This window comes from Lactuca virosa, chromosome 9 (assembly GCF_052849685.1).
Source record: "Lactuca virosa cultivar CGN04683 chromosome 9, Lactuca_virosa_CGN04683_v6, whole genome shotgun sequence".
Lineage (NCBI taxonomy): Eukaryota > Viridiplantae > Streptophyta > Magnoliopsida > Asterales > Asteraceae > Lactuca > Lactuca virosa.
Window position 1 is genome coordinate 260,641,869 of NC_136434.1, and position 15,005 is coordinate 260,656,873.

Below are 15,005 nucleotides of genomic sequence, written 5' to 3' on the forward strand. Positions count from 1 at the left end.
GATACCCGAAAGGAAGTGGAAGCGGATAACCATGGATTTCATAACCTAGTTACCACGCACTTCCTACCAATCAAAGAAACCGACAAGATGGAGAAATTGACTAGATCATACATCAAAGAGATTGTACGACTTCATGATGTGTCAATGTCCATTACCTCCGATAAAGACAGTAGATTCATTTCGCAAATTTGGCAATCACTCCAAAAGTCTCTGGAAACTAGGCCGGAAATGAGTACGGCCTACCACCTACAAACCGACAGGCAGAGCAAAAGGAACGGTTCAAACCTGAGAAGAAATGCTAAGAGCTTGTGTGATTGACTTGGGTAAAGCTTGGGATGCCCATTTACCACTTGTCGAATTCTCGTACAATAACAGTTATCACACTAGCATCAAGGTCGCTCCATTCGAAGCTCTCTATAGCCGCAAGTGCAGATCACCGCTGCACTGGGCTGAAAGGGGAGGTACACAACTAGCAAAGGGGCGAGTCCCTAACAGCACCCTCATTGGCCCTGAAAAGGACTACAAAAAAGATCGTACAAATGCGAGAAAGACTGAAAGCATCTCGAGAGCGACAAAAGAGCTGCACAGATAAGCGATGCAAACCCTCGGGATTATGGTCTGGTGACCGAGTTCTACTAAAGGTCCCACCATTGAAAGGAATGATATGTTTCGGTAAACGTGGGAAACTAAATCCAAAGTACACCGGGCTATTCGAAATCCTTGCCAGGATTGGCCCAGTGACATCCAAACTTCGACTACCACGAGAGCTTATTAATGTGCATCCGACCTTCCACGTGTTTTAATTAAAGAAGTGCTTCTCCGACGAGACTCTTGTTATTCCTCTTGTCGAGATTGAAATCAACGAGAGTCTCCACTTCGTGGAAGAACCGGTAGAAATCGTAGATCGAGAGATCAAAAGAACAAAACAAAGACGCATCCCTAGTGTGAAGGTCCGTTAAATCGTTAAACAAGGACCTGAGTCCACCCGGAAACACGAAAACCAAATGAAACAAAGATACCCACATCTTTTCCCCAACTCTTGAAGTCCCAGGCAAAGTGCTAATTTCGGGACGAAATTCCTTCTAACGGGGGGATGATGTGACAACCGTCACCTTCTGGTCAAGTCAAAGTCAAAGAAAGTCAACAAGTCAAACCAGCCAACTCAATTAACCCTTGTATATTAAGGTTTACATCGTGTTTACTATTGTACAACACACTATCTTAATGCAAAGTATCACTTTGAGTCTTCACGTGTTCAGAAAATCTAAACCCTAATCAGGGTAAGTGATGGAACTACTCGATAAAACATTAATACATACCCTTCGAGGGCGTATAACACTCATAACGAAACTTTGTGGGGTTTACAAACTTTGCATTTCGAAGTTGAACACTCACAAAGGTCACAAACAAAGTCTCTCTCAATCTCTCTCGCTCTATCTCTCAAATCTCTCTCAAATCTCTCCCAAATCTCTCTCATAACCTCCCTCAACTTTTTATAATCACTCGGGGGATCCCGACCCTTAACTTAGTCAAAAACCGCTCGAAACGGGAAGATTTCTCGAAAAACAGCTATGTAGGGTCGAAATCACTCTTAGAACCGAAGCCTCTCTATAAGGACCGAAACCTACTATAAAGACCGAAATTAGCTAATTAGGATCGAAGCCCAGGGTCCCCATAGAAACCGAACCCTAAGAAGCGAAATGAGTAAGAGCCGAAGCCGAAGTCTCTAAGGAACCGAAACAACACTAAGAACCGAACCTCCTTCAGAACCAAACTCACCCTTCGGTTCGGATCAAGCCTTCGGACCGAAGCTCCGCCTACCTTCACCTGCTACCTTCGCTTCACTTCCCTTCCATTCTCGCTTGCAATGCTACTCGGACCGAACCCTCCCTCTCGGTTCTTAGAGACCAAACCTCGCAGGTTCGCCTCTAGATCCCGGTTTTCGAGTACTTTCGCGTTTTAAGCCCGTTTTTCATAATTTTGATGGGGGTTTTTCACCCAAACCCATATTTTAATATATTAAACTCCATAGACCCATAATTTAATCATATCTTTGAGGGAAAATCATATCTTTGGACAATATCTTGTACAAGACATGGCTTTGGAGTGTTGACTTCGCCAAGAATCTATGACACCAACCACCCACCCACTCCATGACCACTCCATGTCACTATTCCCACCTTGCTCTAGTCAATTCGAGATCTTCCCATACCTCCATCAAATATCTTCCATCAGTCCACTCTCTAATCCCTCACTCTTCCATCTATAAAACCCCACTCTCCTCCTCCCAAGATACACTTTTACTTCCTCTTATATTCTCTATAGAAACTCGAGTTCCTCCAGGAGACCCAAGTCCTTCCCCTGTTGCTGGTAAGTTTTCCTTCCTACACACAAACATTCTACACAACTTTACCAAAATCATAGAATTCTTACACAAATATCGACATATTTGTTCTTAGATCTTCAAATCTTCAAGCACCTCCAAAGTGTTCTTGACTTGGAAACCTCTCTTCTTACACATTCATCTCAGGAAATCACTTAAGGTGAGTTCATACCCCTACATTTTAATGTTTTCTTCAAGTTTTAGGGGGGGGGGGAATACAAGTTAACACACCTTAATATAACTCAAACTCATACATCAGCTTTTCACAGAAAAGTTGAGTCCTATTCACAGACTGTTTTGACCATCTTAAACTTAATATCTTTCAAAACTGTTTCATATGCGAGTAATTCAGGTTTATACCTTTCTAATGACTACTTGCACATCACCATACGATTTTTCTACAATTATGGTGATTTTTACAAAACTGCCTATCATTTCAGAAACGAATTCGGACCAGTCTGTGAATATGAACATTTTCACACAAGTTAGAGACTTCTAAAAATCATAATAAAAATTATGAATAAACTAGACACATTTTCTAAACTCTCAGAGTTTACGGATTCAGTTTTCAGCTTCGTATGATTTTTCTAAAACAGTGCATAAAAGTTAAAAACTAGTTAACAAGTTACAACTTTCATAACACTTTGTAACATGTTGAGCAAAGTGTTTATCTTTGATGACTTCATATTTTACATGTGTTTTCTGTCAAGTTACAATTAAATAACAGAAATTACTCACTGAATTGTAAGAGTCCTTTATCATTACAAATATACAAGGTGAAACATAAGAATTATAGTTATACTTTGCTAAACATACTACTTGCACAGAAAAAGATTTTACACTCAATACGAACAGGTTTTTCATATACTACATGATAAACTAAAATAGGAATAGTTTATGGATTTAACATCACGAATTTATTACATAAAGGGAGATTTCACTTCTACCACGGAAAAGGTTTAACATTCAAACTATACGTAAACTCGTTAACGTAAGTTGTGAGACAATTCTTCAATTGTACTCTTAGAGTATGGGTTTAAATTCCTACAAGTTATAACCAGAGTCTCTTGTAGGGAGAGCGTGATAATGTGTATAGATCTATATTCGGATTGACACCCCACACCTCGCTGCTAGCTACAGCAGGACCTGTAGGTCTACGAGTGACAACAGTCATAGGATCTTGACATATGAAAAACGTTGTAGCAGGTTAATTCTAGTTATAGTATGGTTATAACGACTCACCTAGGGAGTTAACAATATTTCAAGTTTACGGGAAAATGCTACTTAGCAAAAGGGGTTTTACCTATCTAAAACTACAAACACGTTATAAGTACAAAATACACACATACTCTCGGTCTTGGGATTTAAGACTACATGACATTTTATAAGGAAAATATTGGATTTTTTTGGATACACATTACAATTTCAAACATGTTATAAGTACAAAACACACACATACTCTCGGTCTTGGGATTTAAGACTACATGACTTTTTATAAGGAAAATAATGGATTTTTCTTGAAGCATACATTACCATTTCAAACAGAGGTTTTCAAACTCTACATCCAAAAGCTTATGAATTCACCAACTTAATTGTTGACACTTTTTCAAACTACTTGTCTTCTCAGGAAATCAGTAAAACAGGTAAACCGCAACTTTTGAGGATGGGACGCTAAGGCGTCAAACAGTTCATTTTGTCATCATAGTGTAAATGATTTTGTAATATTTAAACTCATACTTTGGTGTAACTTTTTCATTTATGTTATGATGGTTGTATTTACTTTGACAACTATTATACTCGTTGTTGTGATACTATACATGAAGGCCACCACCCCCGGACATTTCCGCCATCCTTGGTTTGGGGGTGTGACATCGGGGGCGGAGGACGTCATGTTTAGTATCACAACACATGCATCATAGTAATCAAAGTAACAAACAACCATTGTATTAATATGAAAGTGTTTACAAAGTATATGCTTCACAAAAGTTAGACTCCAAAAGTAAATAACAAAACAAGACATGAAGCTACTATGCTCCATATTCTGAATCCCAACGCGCATAGCTGTCTACTAGTTTCCTGAGAATACAAGTTATTTTGAAAGAGTAGATCAACATCTAAGCTGGTGAGTTCATAAGTATTTAGGTGATGAAAAGTAAGTTGTAAGTTCCTTTTTGAAAAGTTCGCATGTTCCTCCAGAAAATCCTATATTTTCTGATATGATGAATAAAAGTAAAAATGACTCTACAATTCCTTCTATGAGTACTAAATGGATACAAGTTATATACAATTTAGAGTAAACAGACAATCGATTGTGTGAATCTGCCCTAAGCCCACAACCAAACAAGGAACAGGGAATGAGGCGGAAGTCACACTTCCCATTGTTTGTTAGATCCTCACTGTATATAACCCTGGTGTATTTATTTGGTACTTACGGAGTTAACTGTAACAGTTCTTTATATTTGATGAAAACATTCTTTAAGAAAATCATATATTTTCTTTAGTAAAAATGGTAACCATAATAGTTCCTTCTATAATCACTTAGTTTATATAAGCTAGATATAATATAATATCGAACGGATAGTTAAATGGGTGAATTTGCCCTAAGCCCACAACCAAACAAGGAACAGGAAGTAAGGAGGAAAGCATACATCCAACTGCCTATCAGATATTAATTATATATAACCCTGATGTGCAAACTAAGGTATTATAGAATTAACCACTAAAGGTCCTTTAAGTTATACTTGTTTAATAGAATGAATTAAACCCTTTTACTGATAAGTTTCTAGTTTAGCCTACTAAATGTTCTATCTGGAAAGTATGTTTTTGTACTAGGAAACAGTGTATTGAATTGTATACTATGAACTGACCCATACCTGGTACTCCTTATGATTACTTGGTGTATACGGAATATATATATATATAGCTAAGATAGAATAGATAGTAGACTGGGTTCATCTGCTCTAAGCCCACAACCAAACAAGGAACAGGAGATGAAGCGGAAAGCACGCATTCTACTGTCTACCATACCTGATTTATATATATCCCTGATGTATCTACCGAGGAATCATAAAGTTAGCATTATAGGCCCCATTCTATCTAAGTGTACTAAGACTCGACTGTTCTGTTTGTATTTTGTAATGATGTAAGTTTTCCCAAGTTTAAGACTATCTTTACTAGAAAATAGTTTGCATTACCATTTATGTGAGAAGATCACTATATGAATGTAATGGGAAAATGAAAGTATTCAGTAATGTTGTATAAAGTAATTACTGAAGCACTAACTACCTTAAAATCAGTTTGTTAATTAAGGTTAAGATGTGATGTGGTTATAACCATACTGATCGACAAGTGTTAAACACGATGACTTGCTGGCGTCGAAACTGATGTGACATTTGTCACTCCTTGGCCTGCCGGCCAAACTATAGCGAACAGTTGGGATGCGGGCTTGTCAATCCCGTATAGATCTATACACACAATGTCCGTTCTCCCTCCAGGAGACTCTGGTTACAAAATGCGACCTAACAAGTATATTGCTAAGTCGTGAAGTAGTCTCACATAAATGTTATCTTGTTCTTGTTATCGTATGTTCCTTTCTGTTATTGTTATCATATGTTCCTTTCTGTTCTTGTTATTGTATGTTCTGAACCCCTAAAATATACCTATTATAGTTTACTAGTAAGTTTGTTTTGAACTGTCTCTGATTTGTAGAAAAGACTCGATTATCTACTGAGTTATGATTGTACTTTAAAACAGAGTTTTATAAAAAAACTAAGTAACATAACTTTAAAAGAGTTTTTGAAATGATTTGATCACTTATAAAAGCATAAGAAATCATTTAATGTGATGGTTATCACAAATAACATTTACACAATTATCATTGTGTTCAACTTGTATTCCCCCCCTTAAAAGCATTTAAAACATTTAAAAGATTGATTATAGGGGTATGAACTCACCTTATGTGGGTGATTCAACTGAAGGTTCGTGTAAGGATGAGAAGTTCCACGAATGAATTCTCGAGACACAAACGAGTCCTAAATGACATATAATGGCATATATAGGCATGTAATTAGTGTTTAAAACAACTAATATGCAAGGAAACAACCTTAGGGACTAGGAAACACTTGGAATGAAGTGTTACAATCACATGTGATTCTATGAAAGGAGTTCACGGCCCAAGCATGATCATATGAAGGGTTTACGGCCAAGGAAGGATGGTTCACGGTCCTATCAAGCATCTTTGAAGGGTTCACGGTCACATGAAGGGTTCACGGCCGTGAACTCTTGAATATCTTGAATTTGGTGCTTGTTTCATGAGTGGAAATCAAGTGTTTCTAGGTATGAACAAGTAGATGAATGAGCTACTTACGATTTGGAAGCCTCAAAGGTGTTCACGGCCACCAAGAACAAGTGTGTGTTCTTGGTGTTCTTGGTGAAAGATGATGATCTTGAAGATCTTGAAGGAAAAGTGATGAATCAATATGGAATCAAAGGGGTTTCTAAGTATACACAAGTAAAGGGATGAGATACTTACGATTTTGAGGTGAAAAGAGAGCCCTTGGTTGGATGATACTTGAGAGAGAATAGGGTGATTGCGGCCAAGAGAAGAAGAAGTGAAGAAAAGTGGCAAGAATTCATCCATATAAGAGGGGTTCACGGCCTAACAAGGGTTCACGGCCGTGAACATGGACCTTGGCCGTGAACCTCACTTGTTCGGGTTTTATGGCTCAAATGTTGTTCTAGGCTATTGGTTCTTACTTGGTTCACTTCCTAACACCCAATCCTTGAGTGTACTAGGCTTAGAACTCATAAAATGACCCTTAACAAAGCTAAAAGGTAATAGAAATAAGCCTGACTTTTGGTTGATTGGATTGATTTACAAGATAGAAATTTATGGGTTGTCACAGAAGGCAAATGCATGATTGTACAACTCCTCACATTTTATGACTTTGTTTCTGGGATACTCTGATATTATACTATTTTGAAAACAAGTTTTTGTAATGATTAAGGGTTTTAAAATGTTTTGAAAAAGTTTAAATTTGGCATGATTTTATTGGTGTCACACATACCCCTTTAAGGGTCAACTCTGGTCAATGGTTAAAGTCAAAGTCAAAGTCAACATCCTGGTTGGCTTAACTCGTCGAGTTGGTCCATCAACTCGTTGAGTCCCATAATCCATAAAACCCTGAAATCTCGATCCTACTCGTCGAGTTCTTTCACGAACTCGTCGAGCTCCATGATTCATAAAACTCTGGAACCTCGATCCTACTCGTCGATTTCTTTCACGAACTCGTCGAGTTCTTCCCTATAACATAGTCGGGACCTTTTACTCACAACTCGCCGAGTTCCTCCTTGGACTCGTCGAGTTCTCCTACATACAGAGTCGGGAAATGTTGCTCATAACTCGTCGAGTTCCTCCTTGAACTCGTCGAGTTCTTCAATCTTCAAGCCCAAAACATGTCCAACTCGTCGAGTCATCTCCTAGACTCAACGAGTTTACTGAGTAACAGGAAAGGTTGGGGGAACCACGAATCAACTCGCCGAGTCGTATGAACAACTCGTCGAGTCCCCTATAGTCTAAATCCATATAGTCGTTTTTAGTCAGGCTTAATGCATTCAAAACACAAATCTGGTTCCCTAGGGTCGATATATCATGTAAAGTTTCTAACTTTACGTGCATGCATGGTTTATTTAGCTCAAAAGCCCTAAAAAGTGGTTCATATGATGCATGGGACTCCCATGGCCATAAAGTTGGCACCTTTATGCCATGGGGTCCCTCAAAGACTCTGGATCTGAAGTTATTACCCCAAAACATGCTCGCATCCATGAATGGTTCCATAATATGCTCCATATGTCCCTAAACTACCCCTTGAAGAGATCTAGTAAACAAATAGACAAGGTATAGACTTTATACCTCAAATGAACCGGAAATGAAGTTCTTCTTCTGGATCCAAATCTCATTCCTTCAACCAAACACTTCTAGCTTCCACTACTTCAAGAAAATACCAAATAATCACTCATTTTTCACTCACACTCACTCACAAAGCTCAAGATCACGGATTAGGGTTTGCTGGACTATGGGAGGCGATGAGGGAGGCCACAATGGGGTGTTAAGGTCTTTAAATAGTATGCAAACCCTGAAAAATAGGGTTTCACTCTGGCAGCCCTACTCGTCGAGTTGAGGCTTCTCGACTCGTCTAGTAGACTTCAAGTCCCGCGTCCAAAAATCCCATTCTTACTCGACGAGTTTGGGGTCTCCAACTCGCCGAGTCCCTTTGCAAAAATGAATAAGTCTTTATTAAAATACATACTAGGACCCGAGCGTTACATAAAAACCATATTTCAAGCATTAAAGGGTTGTTTCTTATCGAGCAGGGTGAGGTTGGATAATGACAACATAAGTAAGGTTAAAAAGCAATAATAAGCAAGGTCAGAGGAGGGCATATGTAGATGTTGAGGTGTGTGTTGGTTATGATAAAGAAGAAGGTGGTTATCACATGAGAGGGAAGAATGTGTAATGAAGGAAAAGGGCAGCATATTTTTATTCATTTTGTGACCCCATTGTCTACCCAATTTAGAGGTTTGTTTATCCATTTACAAGCAATTAAGGATGAACCAAACGCTCTGAATTTGACTGATTCAGGGCCAACCTCTTAATGGAAACAAATAGGCATATCAATCAGATCCTTAAATGTTGGAAAATATGTTTGTGATAACATAAATGTTGATTATTATGGTACTCCTAAATTCATATGTAACTCTTGCAAAAAAGTCTAACCATACACGTTAATGTCGGTTTTAGGAACATGCAAAATGTATTCTCTATAATATTTGGTTAGTAGTTCACATTGATTTAACAAAAACTCAATTATTATGTAATGATAATTCTACATGGTTGATGTATGTAAGGCCATTTTAAAAGATCATTTCTTTTCCTTTTGCAAAATAATTTCCATCTACTGTTGTTCAATATGTCAATTTTGAAAAATTAACTCATTTAGTGTTCTAAATTTGGAAAGACATTGATCCATTATCAGAGTACCCTTTTAAACCACCAAGTTCAAAATATGACAACAACAAACATGCATGATAAAATTCTCTATTTAAAGCTTGATTCACTTGATTCATAGTGTTACTACTACTACTAGTATTGTCGAGTGTAACAAAATGTATTTTATTTATATAATAAATTAACATACCATAGATTTGTTCACCCCGGGTGGGTAAGGAAAGTTTCAAAAGCAAGAATGCATTTTTGTATTAACTATGTTTTTGGATTGATCCAATGTATCACAGTACAGATAAATTATAAAGTGGTACCATATGAAACGACTCAATCATCGAGAGATCTGATAAATAACTTCTTTAAATCCCAAAGAAGTTTTTGATTTTTTTTCATTTACTCATGTTTTAGGGTCATGCAACTTACGTGACAAAAACCTGATTGTAAAGCTTTATTGAAGAATCTAATAAATCTCGACCAACAATATTAAGTAAATGGAAGATTTTTTGTAAGAACTCTTACATGCATAATTGGCACACTATATCATTATCTTAATGCCAAATTTATCCATAATTTCCTACTTATGTTTGCACTGTGTAACCTAATAATTTCAAAATAAACTACGTTACTGTTAATGAAACTAAACCTATGTTATTACTTAAGCTTAACTTACATTTAATCACTTTAATAGTTTAGGTTAATTTATAATTAATCAATTGCATTACTTTAAATCACTTATTAATTCCAATATAATATATTTAACTATCAAGGAAAAATCGGTCATGAGATAAGATTCTTTTAGTATATAATCTTTCATATTGTCAAACAATCATGACGATCATGGTTATTCAAAACACCACTCACCTTATTATATCTACTATTATTACAATTGTAATTAGTAATTAAATTATGTAATGCGAATGACTGATTATAAGTAAGTAACTAATAATTATACTAAAATAATAATAAAATAAACACTATATTTATAAATTAAATTAAACTACTTATAAATTAAACTAAAGTAATTAAACATAACAAATTATAAATTAACCAATAAGTAAACTTTTAAAGCAATAATAATAAATACGAAAACTTACATTATGTCTTCCTAGTGTATTATCATGTCTTCCTAATGTATTATTCGAGATGTCAACAACTTGACTACACCAATTGCTTTTACCAAAGAACATATTTGATATCGGAGGTGTGTAAAATTATTCCAAATCGGTGGAATACAATTTGATTTGCTACCTTTCTTATATGGTAGGCTCAGATCAAATGATACGAGAACTACTTTCTAGGATCCACGACATTATCTGATTGTTTAGTATTGAAACTTGAAGCTTTGTAAGCTAGACAATTGTCGATATCAAAAATGAAATAATTGTAGCCACGTTGCCACTACATGAGACACATAGTGACATACATAATACACTAATTCTTATACAGTTACAACATCAATCTGTTAATGCATTCTATGAGACCCTTATTCTAATCGTCAAACTTAGAAATTCCTTTTAACCGGATTCCAAAAAACTTATACAAGAAAGAATAAAACTTAGAAATTCCTTTTAATGGGCTTCCAAAAAACTTATACAAGAAAGAAAAGAAATCATAAAGATGAAAATAAAGCTATTAAAATGAATAAACTGAGTATATATAAAAGCCTAGAAAAAAAAGAAGGAAAAGAGAAGTCATGTATTAGGTCGTCAATGACAACTCTTCGAAAGCCATGTACAATTATCTTGTAGAGGAGTGGAGGGAAGTCAATTGGGAGGGGGATGGAAGTCTGAACTCGCAATCGATGATCATTGAACGGAAGTCTAAAGTCATCAATGACAACTATTATGGACGTTGATTTGTCATATACTTAAAAAGGAAAGAACTAGACGTTGAGTGCTTTTCCAATTAAGTTTAAACCAAAGCAAAGCCATTTGGCTTGGGCTAAAAGAATATAAAGAATATGATTTTATTCGATGAGTTGACCCAAAGTCTTTTTTTAATGAAACAAACCAAAACCCTTTGGTCCAAATTACGGTGCTACAACCGCGACACTGGTATCAAAATTGTAGCGACAAATGTTATTAGTGCTATTTGTGGGACTGCTAAAACAAACGCTATTTGTTAGGAGACCACTAACCACAATACCACCGTTATAACGACGTATTTAATGTATAGTTTTTAAGAAAAGTATTGAATTATTGTGAAATTTTAAAAGAGAAATTAAGTTTGGGATCAGAATAATGGTTACGGATAAATGAGTATTTATGAGTGAGTTTTTAGGAGAAAAAATGCATTTAAGTTGATTTATCTATTGGGCACCGGTTAAAACTGATCTGCCACCGAGGAAAATCCGATTGGATCGTCATTAGGACCAATTTGAGACCTTACCCAATCTGACTCGAGTCTCGAGACCAATCCAAAAGTGATAGTTTGAAAAGTACAAGCTGAACCACACCGTCAGACCAATTTGTGACTTCCCGATCAATTTCTGGTTAGGACCAATCTAGTCCCTATGCAATTTTTGAGATTGGTTCAGGTTAAAACTTAATATGAAGGTCTAGTTGAATATGGAGGTGCACAAACTGTTTTTTTTTCAAACCGGTTCAGTTCAGGTCAATAAAGTCAACACCGGTTCAAGCCTAAACCAGTTCGGTTTAGAATCGGTTCCTTCATAAAAATAGTTGAACATATCTAAACCGGTTACATCGGTTCTAAACCGGTTCACCATTACTACACCGTTTTCAATGTCTAAAATCTCGAATGGATGCAAACTGGAGGTTCGGTTCATAGTGGACCGGTTCGGATCGTGAACCGGTCTTTTTGTGCACCTCTAGTTGAATATATATCGATATTGGGCCCATCGTTCCTAAGACATAGTTGGGCCGGTCCATGTAAGAGGAGGCACGCCAAGAGGTATTGGCTATTGCAGTCAGCCGTTGGATTTAGGGTTTTTAATCTCCTTCTGCTACTTGAAACAAATTCCTCCCCGTAATTCTCCCGAATCCTCTTTAGCCGAAGGTTTCCGCCCCCGGACTAAGGTATGCTTAGATTAAATGATTACTGAAATCTTTATACATTCATTATCTATGGAAAACGTCGGAGACTGTACTTCAAAATTTGATGCTGTAATAGTGAATTGATTAACTTAATATCTGCTCTCTATATTCTCAACTTTGATTTTTATGATTATGTAAATTATTATAGCTCATCAGACTTGTTTTTTTCATAAGATATACTTGAAAATCTTGATGGCAGTTTGCATAATCAAGGTTTGATATACGAAGCTTTTTCGAGAATACATGAATGTGCAATAGATAAATAATCGAGTTCGTATTTCTTGAGGAAATCGGAGCTTATTCTTTATCGTATATAGCAAAAAAAAGAAGCTATTAATACGAGCTTTTCATTTCATTTCGGTTATGGTGATTGTGTGGACTCTTTTTGTTCTAATTTGAGATACAGAAAGATAAATTAATAGAAATGGGGATTACTTGATTAATTAAATTTGGTTTGGTAGTGGTAAAATGTGCAGCAGATAATTTGTGATTTTAAATAGATAGTATGATGGTGTATTTGCAGAGTAGTAGTAGTAGTGATGGTTAAGCATAACAATGTTATCCCAAACGGGCACTTCAAGAAGCATTGGCAGAACTATGTGAAGACATGGTTCAACCAACCTGCCCGTAAAACAAGGAGACGCAATGGTAACTTTTCTTCAAATTATATATACATATAATATAGTAGCTACTTGTTACTTTATATTTCAAATGATTTTTCATCATAAGTTAAGTTAATTTTATTGATTACTACAGCCAGGCAAGCAAAGGCTGTTAAAGTATTTCCCAGGCCAGCTGGATCACTTCGTCCTCAGGTTCATTGTCAAACCTTGAAATACAACATGAAACTTAGGGAGGGCCGTGGATTTTCTCTTGAAGAGTTGAAGGTAATATAACAACATTTCAATGTTTAATTAAGAAAAGTTTTCGATAAACAATAGGATGATATAATAAAGAAGTAGATTGCTATTTCTGATTGTAGTTGTAAAAACAGGGTGCAGGTATTCCAAAGAAACTTGCTCCAACAATTGGTATTGCTGTAGATCATCGTCGTAGGAACCGCTCTTTGGAAGGTTTGCAAGCGAATGTCCAGAGGCTAAAAACCTTTAAGGCTAAGCTAGTAATCTTCCCAAGGCGCTCAAGGAAAACTAAGGTAAACTTAGTTTATCATTAAATTTCTAATTATTCAAACCATTTTTCTATCTGAAAGATAGTAATGTTGTTTTATGGATATGTGTTACTATTAAACTGATAATAATAAGTTTACAACTTGGGTACACATATTCAGTTTGAAAGCGGCATAATCACCAAATTGTCAAAAAAGGTGGTGTTGTAACATTTTTCTCAAAATGACCACCCATTTTGTAAAATAGACTTTGCAAAGCTTTTTTTTTTCAAAATTACTTTTATGAGTAGGTTCCCACTACAAAAACCTTTGATTTTTTTTTCTTCAGAAATGATATATTATCATTTTCCAGAAAAAAAAACCAGAACAATTTTTTTGTAAAAAAGTACTTTCACTTTCACATGGTATATTTTCTGAAATAGGTGGTGTTTTTGTTACTTTCACAGAAGGTGTCATTCGGTGTATGTCACACCCCCTAATTCGCCATTTCAGTAACTAGCATTTTTTTATGGGATACTCACTAAAATTACCAAAATGACTAGTTTCTTATCATCATTTGAATAATTTATTTCAAAGTTATCGCTCATTTCATATAATGAATTTTGTTAAATTCCTTTGTTTAACAAGTTGTTCTAATAACTAATGATCAAATCCCATTTTTATTAAACATTCTAATGGAGACATTGATGAAGCAACTTTGCCAAAAAAAAAAAAGTAATAACGTAATTTCTTAATGACCCATTTTGCGATAATTGCTCAAAAGTGGTCATTTTGTGACATCATATTGGTCATATTTGTAATTACTTGTTGCTTTATTTTATTAAGTTATTATTATTAAATAAGTTTGTTGAATTTATAGGCGGGTGACTCAACACCCGAGGAGCTTGCAAATGCTACTCAAGTGCAAGGTCAAGTGTTACCGATTGTGAGGGAGAAGCCAGTTGTTGAACTTGTGAAGATTACTGAAGAGATGAAATCATTCAATGCTTATGCTAAACTTCGTGTTGAAAGAACAAACAAACGTCACTTGGGTGCTCGCCTCAAGAGGGCTGCAGAGGCCGAGAAGGAAGAAAAAAAATAATAATCAAAATTATATTTTTCAATGTTTTTTTTTTTTTTTTTTTTAAATATGTTTAAAGATTCTGCTTTGGAGACCTTGTGGTTGGTTTGGTTTTGAGTTTAATTGTTTTGAATTAGTTGCTTGGCTAATCATACCCACAACAAATATCGTTTTTGTTTGTGAAATTTAGAAAGAACCACATTATTTAATTTTTAAAGTTTTAACCACTACATGGCTGAAATCTAGAAAAAAACATAAAGTATATTGCTGTTTCTTACAAACTCCCATAACACATTTGAATATTTGATTCTGTTCATGAAGTAGGATATGTCACAAGACTCTAAATGTCATCATTGCCAGTTTGGTGGGGTTTTTGT

The 15,005-nt window shown here is 35.8% G+C and overlaps 1 protein-coding gene across 1 annotated transcript; it reads left to right on the plus strand.

Annotated features, from left to right (window-relative positions):
* Positions 1-12,277: 12,277 nt before the first annotated feature.
* On the plus strand, positions 12,278-14,764 carry LOC145137680 (large ribosomal subunit protein eL13z-like). Its single transcript, XM_079071819.1, has 5 exons — positions 12,278-12,424; positions 12,966-13,090; positions 13,199-13,329; positions 13,437-13,595; positions 14,428-14,764. Exons 2-5 carry the CDS (start codon positions 12,982-12,984, stop codon positions 14,647-14,649), a joined length of 621 nt encoding a protein of 206 aa, XP_078927945.1. The 5' UTR covers positions 12,278-12,424; positions 12,966-12,981; the 3' UTR covers positions 14,650-14,764.
* The last annotated feature ends 241 nt before the right edge of the window (positions 14,765-15,005 follow it).

Excerpts from the sequence above, each read along its gene's own strand:
- LOC145137680 (XM_079071819.1), top strand. The coding sequence starts at position 12,982 with ATGGTTAAGCATAACAATGTTATCCCAAACGGGCACTTCAAGAAGCAT. Across the intron at positions 13,091-13,198 it reads TAAAACAAGGAGACGCAATG|CCAGGCAAGCAAAGGCTGTT; the intron begins GTAACTTTTCTT and ends TGATTACTACAG. Across the intron at positions 13,330-13,436 it reads TTTCTCTTGAAGAGTTGAAG|GGTGCAGGTATTCCAAAGAA; the intron begins GTAATATAACAA and ends TTGTAAAAACAG.